The sequence below is a fragment of the Ailuropoda melanoleuca genome, chromosome 7 (assembly GCF_002007445.2).
Source record: "Ailuropoda melanoleuca isolate Jingjing chromosome 7, ASM200744v2, whole genome shotgun sequence".
In the NCBI taxonomy this organism is placed as follows: Eukaryota; Metazoa; Chordata; class Mammalia; order Carnivora; family Ursidae; genus Ailuropoda; species Ailuropoda melanoleuca.
The window spans coordinates 55,092,637-55,104,592 of record NC_048224.1 but is presented as its reverse complement, the minus strand read 5'-3'; the positions used below and the strand labels follow the sequence as shown (position 1 = coordinate 55,104,592).

The 11,956-nt window shown below is 58.5% G+C and overlaps 1 protein-coding gene across 2 annotated transcripts in view; it reads right to left on the bottom strand.

Moving 5' to 3' along the window:
- The window catches only part of ASS1 (argininosuccinate synthase 1), a 59,732-nt gene that overhangs the window by 24,326 nt on the left and 23,450 nt on the right, over nucleotides 1-11,956 (bottom strand). For both annotated transcript variants that reach the window (XM_034664674.1, XM_034664675.1), the window contains exons 10-12: nucleotides 7,476-7,566; nucleotides 4,572-4,656; nucleotides 3,917-3,981 (exon numbers count right to left, since the gene is read on the bottom strand). In XM_034664674.1, the coding sequence (XP_034520565.1) occupies nucleotides 3,917-3,981; nucleotides 4,572-4,656; nucleotides 7,476-7,566 (241 nt within the window). The remainder of the gene's footprint in view (nucleotides 1-3,916; nucleotides 3,982-4,571; nucleotides 4,657-7,475; nucleotides 7,567-11,956) is intronic.

The window sequence follows — 11,956 nt, the reverse complement described above, 5'->3', positions numbered from 1 at the left end:
ATCCGCCAATCCGCTGGGGTCTGGGTTGGGGTGGGATGGGGTGGGGGTTAGGGCACCTGGACCAGAGGCTCTGGTCCCTTGGGAAAGCAGTATCCAGAGGGAGATATTTGGAAAGGCCTGGGGAAGGGAGGTTGGCTGGAGCCCAAGGGCTCCCCTCTTGGGTACCAGGGCCAAGGATGGAGGCGGTTGCCATGGTGACAGGGAGGCAAGTCATGGTGGGTCTCTAGCCATCCTCTAGTGCCCCGTAGGCCCCAGCCCGGGGATCAGGGTGGGCTCTGAGGGTACAGACATCTTTGTTTCATAGCTCTCCCTCTACTCTCCATCTGGAACATTCCATCTGAACAGAGCCTCTGGGAGGCCTGGACAGGTGGACAGGCAGGTGGGTAAGCGGGCGGGCAGCCCTTGCTTCTTCTTAGCCAGAAAGTGGAGGAGTCAGGAGGAAGTGAGATAGGAGGGGAGAGTGGGAGACAGATGGGAAGGGTGGAGGAGAGAGGGACAGGGGAGGGAAGAGGAGAAGCAGGCAATGAGGAGGAGGGGGAGGGAGTCTGCAGAGGGAAGAGGCAGCGGCAGGCAGAGTGAGACCCAGAGGTGAGACCCAGCAGGGACAGGGCTGAGAGCTAAGGAGAGAGCCGAGCTGGCTAGAGGAGGGAGAAGGTGAGCGGAAGGACAGGCGCTGGCTCCTTCCCCGCTTCCCCCCTGCCTGCCCTGCCCCCCCTCTTCCCCACTGATTTCATTTACTTCACTTAATTAGCCCCCCTCCAGAGTTAAAAAGATAATGTGATAATGACGATGTGAACAGCCACAATACAGCAAAAGCAGCCCCATCTGCAGCTCCCCCAGCCCCTGCCCCTCTGACCCCATGACCAGCCCAGACTCAGGGCACTAACCCTGCCCAACTCCCTAACCATCCCCCCTTACTCCTCCCCCCCCAAAACAAACAAGGGCTTTAACGAATTTCAATTATGAGCTTTGTAAAATCAATACCAATGACATTTCCCCTTGTACACAGAGGTACGGACAATAGCGTCTTCCGGCTCTGCCCTCAATATCATTGACAATTAACAGCCTTCTCCCATTACCGGAGACTTAATCAAAACCGTGGCGGGCAGACATCCCCAGCACCCTCATTTACTGCCCCTGCTCATTCTTCCCCATGATGAATTACTCGGAGCGGAGACGTAGAAACAGGACACCACCCTAAAATCATGTGGCGACCTTCTTCTCTCAGCCCTCTGACCCACGTAAGAAAACAGGCAAATTACAACTTCCAGGAGGAAGATCACCCAGGCTCGCCCCACCTTTGATAGCTGGAGCCACTCAGAGGGAAAGCCGCGTGCTAAGGTCACACGGCAAGTTCCTGGGAGTCAGAATCCTGACTGTCTTCCCCAAAGACTGTACAACCCTCAGGCTAAATTCCATGCGCTGAGGGACAGCCCTCTGCAGCTACACACAGTACCTGGACACAGTGAAGCCGGGCTCCAGGAACCTTTCCTGGTGGGGGGTTAGAAGCCAAGGGAGTCAGAACTGAAGGCTCATCTCAAGGCTCTGAACTTCAGGGGAGATGACTCCCCCACCCCGCCCAGTTCTGGGAAACAGATAGTAGTCTACCATCCAGAGCTCTCCGTATTTGTTCCACGCAACAACCCATTTCACAGATGAAGAAGCCGAGGCTCTAGGAGGCTAAGTTGCTTTCCCAGTGGTGATGGAGCCAAGACGGGGACTCCCATCTGCCACCAAAGCCCAGACCCTCTGCATGTGCCTCCCTCGGGCTCCAGGGGCTCAGCCCCCATCAGACCGAACGGGCCACCTGGGGTGCCCCCTACTTTCTCTCCTAATCTCCCAGAAAGTTCCTACTCAGCCCTCTTTATTCCATATCTACCAGCTGAAGCCTATTCTCCTGCCACCTCCTCCAGGAAGTCTTCTAGGCATAGCCTAGTTCAGGCCTTTATCACCAGCCCCTTCAGTCCAAGTTTACTGGACTGTCCCGACCCAGCAGGATGGCATTTCACGGAGTGACCTCAGGCCCATCGGGGGACACAATTCATTTTCACCACAGGTGCCGAGCCAGGTTGGTTGGTAGCGTAACTACCCGCACCACTGGGACACATCCACAATCAGTTCGTGATGGCGCGGGAAGGGCATGACGGCAGGTGCCACAGAGCTCCCAGAGGGCACAGGCTGTCTCTGACCTTTCAGCCTGCCCCTGGGACCGCTGCCATTTATGGGGCACCTCCCTGCACCAGACCCCCCTATGAAACACGGGCCAGAACCGGGATAGACCCCACCCCAGAGTTCTAGCTCTTAGCCTCCACTCTGTGTCTCTCTGGGTCTGCGCATCAGTCCCGGCCTCGGTTTCCCCTTCTGTAAAAGCAGGGTGCTGGTCTGTGGCTCCCCAAGCCCCCCCCCAGGTCTGCCTTGCATGAGTTCCATTGTGTTGTCTCCCAAGGGCAGACTGAGACAAAGGGACATTTAATCAGACGTTAATACAGGTAAGAGGCAAAGGTTTAAGCGAGGACAAAAGGGAGCAGCTAATTAGTTATATTGTTCTGACAAGGCCTTCCCCTAGAGTTTCAATCAGGGTGCTTCTCGAGAGCAGACAGAAGCTGTGTTGAGGAGGAAAAAAAATCACAGGAAAGAGGCAACGTGGCCACTTCACTTCCCTCTTCCCCGCACCTTTTGAGATAAAGCCAAACAGGTCAGAGCCGGAAGGATCTNTTCAATCAGGGTGCTTCTCGAGAGCAGACAGAAGCTGTGTTGAGGAGGAAAAAAAATCACAGGAAAGAGGCAACGTGGCCACTTCACTTCCCTCCTCCCCACACCTTTTGAGATAAAGCCAAACAGGTCAGAGCCGGAAGGACCCCCACGCCCGTGACCCCCACATCACATGTGGGGAAACGGGGCCCAGAGATGACAAGTCAGAGGTCATCGTCGGGCAAGGCAGGGCAAGCTTGAGAAAGGACCCCTGCCTCCTGTCTCCCGGACCAGCACCCTGTTCTAAGGGTGCTAAATCTGGCCATCAGCTCTCTGGAGTTTAGAATCTTAGCAAAAACGTCCCAGGGGACAAAGCGCCATGGCCTGGTTTCGTTTGGTTATGTTATCTCCTTAAACTGACCTAAGCAAAGCAATTTGAACATCTGTCAAAAGAGGGGACCCTTGACCTCACCGCCAGTATTTAAAAAATCAGGTGCTCAGTGTGGGGGCTCAAACTGCTGAAAGATTGCCCCCTCCCTCTTAAAGTTCCCTGAGGACACAGCATTGCTCTATCATTTGTTGGCGGACCTGCAGGCACAGGAGATCCCCTCATACAGGGAAACTGAGTCTGGGAGGGGAGGGTGTGGTTTGATGACCTGGTGAGCGACCGATAGAAAACCACAGGGAGGGCTCTGGTTAACGAGAGAAGGTAGAGGCACCTGCTTGGTTGGGACCAACCTCTCTTGACTCCCTGCCCAGCCTGTGCCATGCCTGACCCTGGGACTCATACCACCAGCGCAGCCCACAGCGCCCACCCCTGGCGGGATTCCTGCCTGGCTGGGCTGGCCGCCTCCTCAAAGCAGCGTTAATGACTGTGAAATCGGCCCTGCATGGTCTGCCTCCAAAGCTGGCCGACCCGTCCCGGGCACAGGACAGCCTGACCTCCAGGCCTGTCCCTGGTCTCTCCTCTCCTCCGAGCCCCTCCTGGACCCCCAGTTTCCTCCTCGCTCTCGGGACAGCGCTTTTCATCATGCCATTGAGAGTCAGTGGCAAAGGGCCCACGGTCCCCACCTCACAGGGGAGAAACTGAGTCTGGTGGGGGAAGGAACGTGCCCAAAGTCACCCACGTAGCAACACCAGAATGGGATGGGAATCGGAGGGGCCTCTGGGGTCTCTGGGAGCTGAGACACGCCCCCACGCCCCCTAGGGCAGTGAGCAGACTCACCTCGGGACTTCATCCCAATGAAACGGTTCTCCACGATGTCAATGCGGCCCACGCCATGCTTGCCCCTGTGGGGAGAATGGGTCCCTTAAAACCACAGGCTGCCACAAGGATTCGAGTCAGACGCCACCCGCCTGGCTGGGCTCTCAGCTGCGGGACGCCAGAGCCACATGCAGGGCATCAGGCACCACCCCAGGACCCAAGACACAAAGGACATTGGAGGCAGGTCACCTGCTTCAACTGCCCACTGTAGCAGTGGGGAAACTGAGACCCAGAGAGAGAAAGGATTGCTGGTGTCACACAGCAAGTTGGCAACTTCTGTCACCTCTGTCCTGGGGCCTTGTGCGGCACCAGCCCTACCCACCGCTCATCTTTCCTGCTATCTGGGTCTCAGGTCCGGCAGAAAGCTCAGAAGCCCCAGTCGGACCGTCCCTGGGGGCAGCAGAACTGGAGGGGAGGTGTTATTAACCTTCCAAGGCTGAAGACCACCAGAGGCTCCCATCAAACCAGGAGACCCCGTGCCTCTGGGCTGCACCGACACTGCCTGTGCTCCTTAGCCCCTGAGCCCCTGGCCCTGACCGTCAGCCACAGTGGCCTGCGCCCCACTTGCCCAAGGGGGTGGTTTCCCAGGAGGCCAGGCCAGCCTGTGGGCACTCACGCGACTTCATTCAGGTACATGAAGAGCTCCAGGGATGTGCGGTGGGTGGTGCCGTCCTTGACGTTGGTCACCTTCACGGGGACCCCTAGGGCAGGAAGAGAGGGCAGTGGGCCCACGGGCCAGAGCTGGCTCGGGGCGGGAGCCTGGGCCTGCCACCCCGCCCTCTCCCTCTGCCCGCAACGCCTTAAATGGATCTGACAGATATGGACTCCAAATGACTCCTTGAAAAGCCCTGTGCAGGTTGGGGCCTGCTGGAGGGAGAGAAGGGGCGAGAACGCCCCCCAGAATGAAAGGGAAAATGCAATAAAAACGCGCCCCCCACCCTTCCCATTCTCTCTGTCCCTTTTGCATTTAGGGGCTGTGAAATTGGAACCAGCCCTGAACTAATTGAATTTCACGCTCCACCATTGTCTTATGCCGGGCACCTTCTGTCCCACCAGCTACCCAGGCCGCCTGGCCGAGGTGCGGCGGAGCTCGGGCTCGTGCGCGCGCCTGCGTGCACACGCACGCACGCGCACTCTTGCAGCCCCCTGCCACGTCTGCCTGGTGGACCCCAGCGCCCCCCGACCCCGCGCCCCGGACCGGCACAGCCAGCTGATGGCTGGGGTGCCGCGGTGCCCGCTCCGGCAGGCGACGTGTCGGAGGCGTCGGTGAATTCTGAGAAGTCGGGTCTGGGGTGGCAGGAGGGCAGCAGGGAGGCGGCCGCAGCTCGGGGAGGGGAGGGCAGGGCCGAGTCAAGGGGGGGGGGCAGGGGGGGGGGCAGTGGGTGGGTTCAGGGTTGACTTTGAATAGCAAGGGGCACTTTCTCGAGCGGTGTGAAATGAGCAATAAATGTATTAGGGGGCTAACAAGAGAGCTGTAACAGTGACAAAGGAAAGCTGTTCGAAGTTGGCGGATAATCCCCCACCCATCTGCCCAGCTCATTACCATGTAGCCAGCGACCGGGTGCCAATCAGGTCTCAATAGCGGCTTTCGAGTCTTTATTAGGCAGGCGCAGCTTGGAGGGGCTTCCCTCAAGGCGCTGTCACCTCGCCATTCTTCACCCCCATTTCCAGGGGTTTTATAACTTGGTTGTAAATTGCTATTAAATGTAAGTCTGCCCAATAATGAACCTTAAGCCCCTCTCGCCACTGCCCGCCTCTCCCCTCTCCCTTTCTCTCCCTCCCGGTCCTATTATGGCCTTCGCAGGGGCCTTGGCTGGGGCCTGCCCCAGAGAGGAGCTGACATTGTTGGTGCTGCTGCCAGAGAAAGCCTCTTAGCCTTTAAAATAGTTAATAATTAGATTAAAACTTCAAATAAATTAACTAGAGGGTGAAAGGGAGTAGTCGGGGACGGCTCCTCCCGTCTTTTTTTTTTTTTTTTCCAGACGGTCCCTAAATCATTAAAATGGATCACGTCTCTTCTCTGGCTCAGCCCTTGGGGCTGCCCTATTTCTGGAGGAAAGGCTGCCAGAGCCTTGTGTCCGGGACCCCCGTTGCCCGCCTCCCACCCTCACCCAGGCTTCCCCCCGGGGGGACCTGCCGGAGGTGCTGCCTGGGGCCGTCCCACTTCCTTCTCAGAGATGATGCCCAAAGATGTCCCACGCCTGCGGACCAGGCCTGGGTCAGACAGAGTGGGCACTTAGGGCTCCAGCTACCATCGGGGACCTCAGCCCGTGGACCCTTTGGTCCCTAAGCGGTGTGAAATTCAAGGGTTTGAATGGATGGCGGGAGCAATGGAGATGCCCACTGGCTTGGCCAGGCTCTCGGGAAAGGCCAGGAACAGGCACGTTATTCAAGCACTAACGGACTCCGTTTCCCCCCACCTTACTCCACACACCATACTCGATATCTGTGAGCATCATTTCCACGGCCTATTTTATAGACAAGGGAGCCCAAGGCCCAGAGGGCCTCACAACAGCATGAGTGAGGGCAGGGATCTGAACCCCCACTTCCCTTTCCCCATCCGTGGTCTCTGACGTGCCCTGGGAGGGGCCGAGTTCCTCTCCCTCTGCTCTGTTCCAGCCTGGGCAGCCACCTAGTGGATGGACTGTCCAGCCTCCTTGTCCAGGCTTGGGATGCCCTCACGCCCCCTCTTGGATCCTCCAGCTCCTGCCTAGCACCACCTCCTCCAGGAAGCCTCCTTGATTTCTGTAGCTGCCAGGACAGGTCCTCTCCTTGGGTGCCCTGAGCCCTCAATCTGAGCCTGGTCCTGCCCCTCTCATTACCAGGCTCACCTTGCATTCTCCTCTGTCCTCCATGGCAAGAGGTGTGCCTCATACCAGGCTCAAGACCGGGCACTCAGGCCAAGCCAGCAAACACGTCTTGTCGATAGCAGCAAAGTTGGGGGGTTTAGCACACCCACCCATGGCCACTGGCGGTTTTGAGCTCGGCGTAGAGGGGTGGGGTACAATGTAGGACTAGCTGAGGTGTTAGTTGTGGGGTCAGAGGGGCCCCTGAGGCCGGCTCTCTAAGACCCTCCATTTACTTAGCACGTCCTGGGTGCCAGGGCCTGGAACAGGGTGTATCTCTTCAGACAGCATTCTATAGCATGAAAATGCCAGGCTGCAGAGGCTTTTATCCCCAGTTTACAGAAGAGGACACTGAGGCCCATGAAAGCCGAGTAACTGTCCAGAGTACCAAAGCAGCTGGCAGCTTAGGGACTGGAATGCTCTCACTCCAGACCTGGTGTCCAAAAGCCCATGTGGCTGCTGAGGATGCTTTCCTCTCAAGTCTGGAGGCTTCCATGGACCATGCCATCCAGGGTAGGGGATGGCTGGGAGCGTCTGAAGGCCCTGCCTGAGCTCTGGCTTCCAGGAACAACAGGAGGGATGCAGTGGGCTCGTGGCTGGGCTCCCAGGCAGAGGGGAAGTGAGCCAGGGCCCCAAGAGCCCACTTCCTCAAGTCCCGACAGGTGGGCACCTACCTTTCTTGAACTCGATCTCAAGGATGTCAGGGCTGTTGGGGGCTTTGGCGGGGTCCTGGGTCTTTGTGTAGAGGCCCGGGGGCGCTTGGTTCTGACAAAAGACAGAAAGAGGCTGGAGGAAGGGGTGTCCAGAGCCAAGCCGTGCCCTGCCAGTCCCCGCACACCCTGCACCCCACCTCCCAGAGAGATCTGCACCCCGTGCCCAGAACCAGGGGCCTGTGGCACCTGCCGCTGACTGGCACAGACCCTTGGGCCTCCCAGCCCCCAGCCCAGAGCCGGCCCCCGCTTGCCAGGGGCCTGGGAAACAAAGGGCTCAAGAAATCAGACAATTTTTCCCCTCAACTTGATCTCATCTTTTTCTTCGACGCCCCCACAGCTGGAGGTAGAACAGCGGCAGAGGAACAAGTCAGGCAAGAAAAGTGTGAGTTTGGAGAAGTGAGGCAGCAGCGGGCTTCCCGGGAGCGGGTGCTCGCTCTCCCAGGCGCGGGGAAATGGGGTTTATTCTGCACTGACCGCAAAGCTAATGACTACGCGTGACCCCAGCAGGTGCTCTGGCGAGCTGAGCCGTCCCCGGGGTCCTCGAGGTTAATGCTCACAGGGAGAAAAGAGAAGAGCAAACCAAAAACCCATTTGAAAACACATCAACCTTTATGTATATTTTTCCTTGGGCGGGTTGGAAAATGGGCCTCTCGTCTTGATGCAGTGGGTAGAGGGGGCCACCGGCTGCCTGGGGCTCTCAAAAGTCCCTCCTGACTCCCAAAGCCTGAGGCCTGAGACCCCGCCCTCCCCCAAAGCTGCGCTTGGACCCTGGCCACCAAGGGCGAGGGGAGGCCTCTCCTGTGGGCACCTTGGGGCCCAGCTGTTTCCACCTGGGACACCCGGGGCCATGTTGTTCCTTAAATCTTTGCTTTCAAGACCCTGCGGACATTCACTTGTCACTTTCTATCTGCAGCTTCTTTTGAGTTCTCAGCAGCCCCATTTGGTAAGAAGGTCAAGTGTTGTCACCCTATGTATAGATGAAGAAATGCAGACCGAGGGGGAGGGAGCCCCCTCCCCCCCAGTGAGTTCTGTGCGGGCCGGAACCCAGCACAGGGCAGGGAACCCCGAGGCCGGCCACGAATGTGTGCTGGGATTTCAGCACACGTTTCACTGGGATTTCAGTGGTGGAAATTACCCTCCAAGCCAGGAAGTCAAGATCCCCAGCCGCGGGGCGTTGGCCAAGTTGCTTTACTTCCTTGGGCCTGTTTCCCTCACCTGCAAAATGGGGAAAGGATACCTCCCCTTGACTGTCTTACACCTTAAGCATATAGATGGTTTTTGTAGTTTTTACTGGACAGGAACATTACCTAAGAAAATGCCAGGGAAGACCGGGTGCGCGCCGTAACCCGCTCTTCAGGTGATTACGACAGCTGGAAGGGACTCCTGGTAGTGCCTGTCACCCAGAAGAGCCCCTCCCCCACCCGCCCAGGAGGCAGGAGGGGTGGCCAGCAGAAGCGCCTCAGATCCCTCACCTGTGGTCACTTTGCTCATTGGCTCTATGTCTGGGCGACCAGTCATCCTGGTTCCCACACCCCTAGGCACCCCTCGGCCCTGGGCAAGGGCGGGATTGGCCCCTTCTGGCTCTACTTCTGAGCTCAGACAGGGGCCTGGGGTGGACCCGGCACCTCCAGAGTGCGGTGTGACGTGGGACCAGCTGCATCCCTTCATCTGTTTCCATCTAGGGGGTGGGAATAAAGACCCAGAACTGGCCTCAAAGACAGACTCAAAGAGGGGGAGGGTCCTTAGGGCCCCTAAGCCTGAAGCTTCCATGGACCACATGGAAAACCAAGGCCAAAGAAGTGGCTTGACCAAACCATATTGCCTGTCCCTGTCAGTGTGGAAGCCCCACTGTGTGGGGACTCTGGACTCCCTGTTCAGTGCTCTTCCCATCACCCCCTGCTGTTTCCCAGCTCCTTTAGGAACCTAAGGGCTGAGAAACAGCGCAAGGTCTTTGGCCAGAGACAGACGGTGTCATCAAGGATGGGGACAGGCTTCGGGTGGTTTTGGAGAAATGCCCGGCTCCCCAGGCCCTGCTGGGTCCTACCAACCACTGCATTCCTTGGGCACAGACAGACCCGATGACCAACCATCCTTGGCCAAAAGGCAACGTGAACAAGGACTTGGGTCTCTGGGTGTCAACGTGACTCCACAGCCCCTTCCCTGCCTGCCCGGGGCTCCCCACCGGCCCCCAGCCCAGGATGAACCCAAAGCAGGGTACCAGCGCTGAGAGGCCCCCACCCCCCCATGGCTCCTTCGCCACCTGTGCTGCCTGAACTTCTCCCGCTGCCACACTTCCCCATGAAGCCCCCGACGGAGAGACGAGGTGGGCAGACCGGCAGGACTGGCGACCCACCCGCGCGCTCGACGGTGCAAGTCGGAGACAGCCGGCGTGGTTTCCGGCACCCTGACAGCGCAGATTAAATAAAATAACTAAATAGAAATAAAGTGACATTTGCTTTGCATTCTGAGGTGGCGGGGCGCCTGCCTTCTTTTTACTCTCCCTCCTAAAAGCCCAGTTCAAATGACAAATAGTTTGTTACCGAGTATCAATACCATCTATTTATCTGACCCAGCGGGAGGGCTCACTTCCAATGTCATCTTTGGGGGGGCTGGGGGGAGGGAAGAGAGGGAAGAAAAAAAGAGAGAGAGAAAGTGGGGGGGTGGGGGGGGGAGAGGACGAAAGAAAGCATGAAACAGGGCCGAGAAGGAGAAATTGGAAGCAAATGGCCCATGAACTAAACCATGATGTAGGGGCATGATCGATGCTGGAAATGGTTTATTCACCCATCAGACACGGCGGGCCGGCGGCTGAATGCGCGCTTTCACTGGGTGCCGTATGAAGTTAAAGCAAGTAAATTTCTATCTTTCTTCGCATTAGCTGCCTCATTGCCCTTCAATCAGCCCTCACGGAGGCAGAAAATGGCTCCACCATCTGCCTTCAGACCCTCCCTTCGGCAGGTCTCGGGGCTTTTTTTGGAGAGGGGGAGGGGGCACCGGTTCCCTTAAGCCCTGTCTCCCCATCTCCTCCCAAGGGGGCCAGGGCTGCTGGGGGGCGCAGGGGCTCTCGGCCTGGAGGGTAGCCCCGGGCCCCTAGCGACTGCCTCCTTATCCCAGGGATCCCGAGGACAACACCCACCATGCAGGAGGGACCCCCGGGAGGCAAGGGAGGGTCCTGGGGTTTAGCCTGCGGGAGCCCCCCACCCCCACCCCGGACAAAGCAGGGCAGGCCTGGAGAGCCAGCCCCTGGCTTCCTCAGCCTCACCCCACACTTCTCAGTGGGAATGAGGTTTCCTCTCTCTCACACCCAGCCCAGTCTTCCCGGCCTGAGGAGAGGGGTCCTGGGAGGATCTTGGCCCCTTCCTCCCCAAACCATCTTAGCCTGCCTGAGGAGGGAGGGAGGGACCCCTGGCTCCAAGACTGAGGTGTAGGGGTAGGTAGGCTGAGAACTTTCTCTGCTGCAGAAGGGAGGTGCTGTGGTTTCCCACTGGGTGCATGAGCAATCAGAGGCTCAGAGAGGTTGGCTAACTTGCCCAAGAGTGCACAGCACTAAGTGGCTGAGTCAGGATGCAGACCCCGGTTTCTTACCTCGGGGTGACTGATGCATCCACCTTCCCACCTTGACCAGGTGGCGGAATCCTTAAAAAGACACTCCTTAGCACTGACTCACCCCTGCACTGCCCTCATGAGACAGGAGGCCGGAGGGGAAGGACCCGCCCAGGGTCACGGAGCCATCTGTACCCCCAGCACTGCCCCAGGGGCCATCTCCCCTCTGGCCACGCCTCTGCTCCCCCAGTTCTGGTGTGAGTGCTCTGGGATGTCTGGAGGGGGGTAGAGAGGACATCCTGCCTGTGCTCAGCTCTGCCTCTGCTAGGCTCGGCCCCCCATGCCCCCCCTTGGTGCTGACTGACTGGCTAATTAGGGGTGGCTGGCCTGAGTGTCGTGGGGTCAGCAGAGCGTGAACTGGAAAAGTCTGTGGCCAGCAGGCAGCAGCCCCATGGGGCCATCAGCCCCCAGGGGGCAAGGGTGCGGGCTCTCCTGAGTGACATGGCTTGGCAGAGTGGAGTATGGGTGGGGGTGGCGGAGGGGGGCGACCACAGAGGCAGGAGGACCAGCTCCCGAGAGAGATGGGGTGCCCTGGGGGTGAGTCACTTCTCTGGACCTTGGTTTCTTGGTTTCCTGCCCATAAAATGAGGACGCATATAGCGGGGAGTCAAGAAAATGCGAAACCCCGGCCTGGTCCCAGAATCTGTGGCTGGAAGTTGTTACATTTTCACCAACACTGCCTGGGAGGCCGGGTCCCTCTGGGAGCCATCCCAGGACCCCTGGCAGGGCTCCAGCTCTCCCAGACTCACCAACACCACCAGGGCATCCTCCCCTCCAGCTGGCCTTCTTGGATCCTGCAGGCCCAGCTGCCCGAGCATCCCCCCACCACCTCCCCCCCC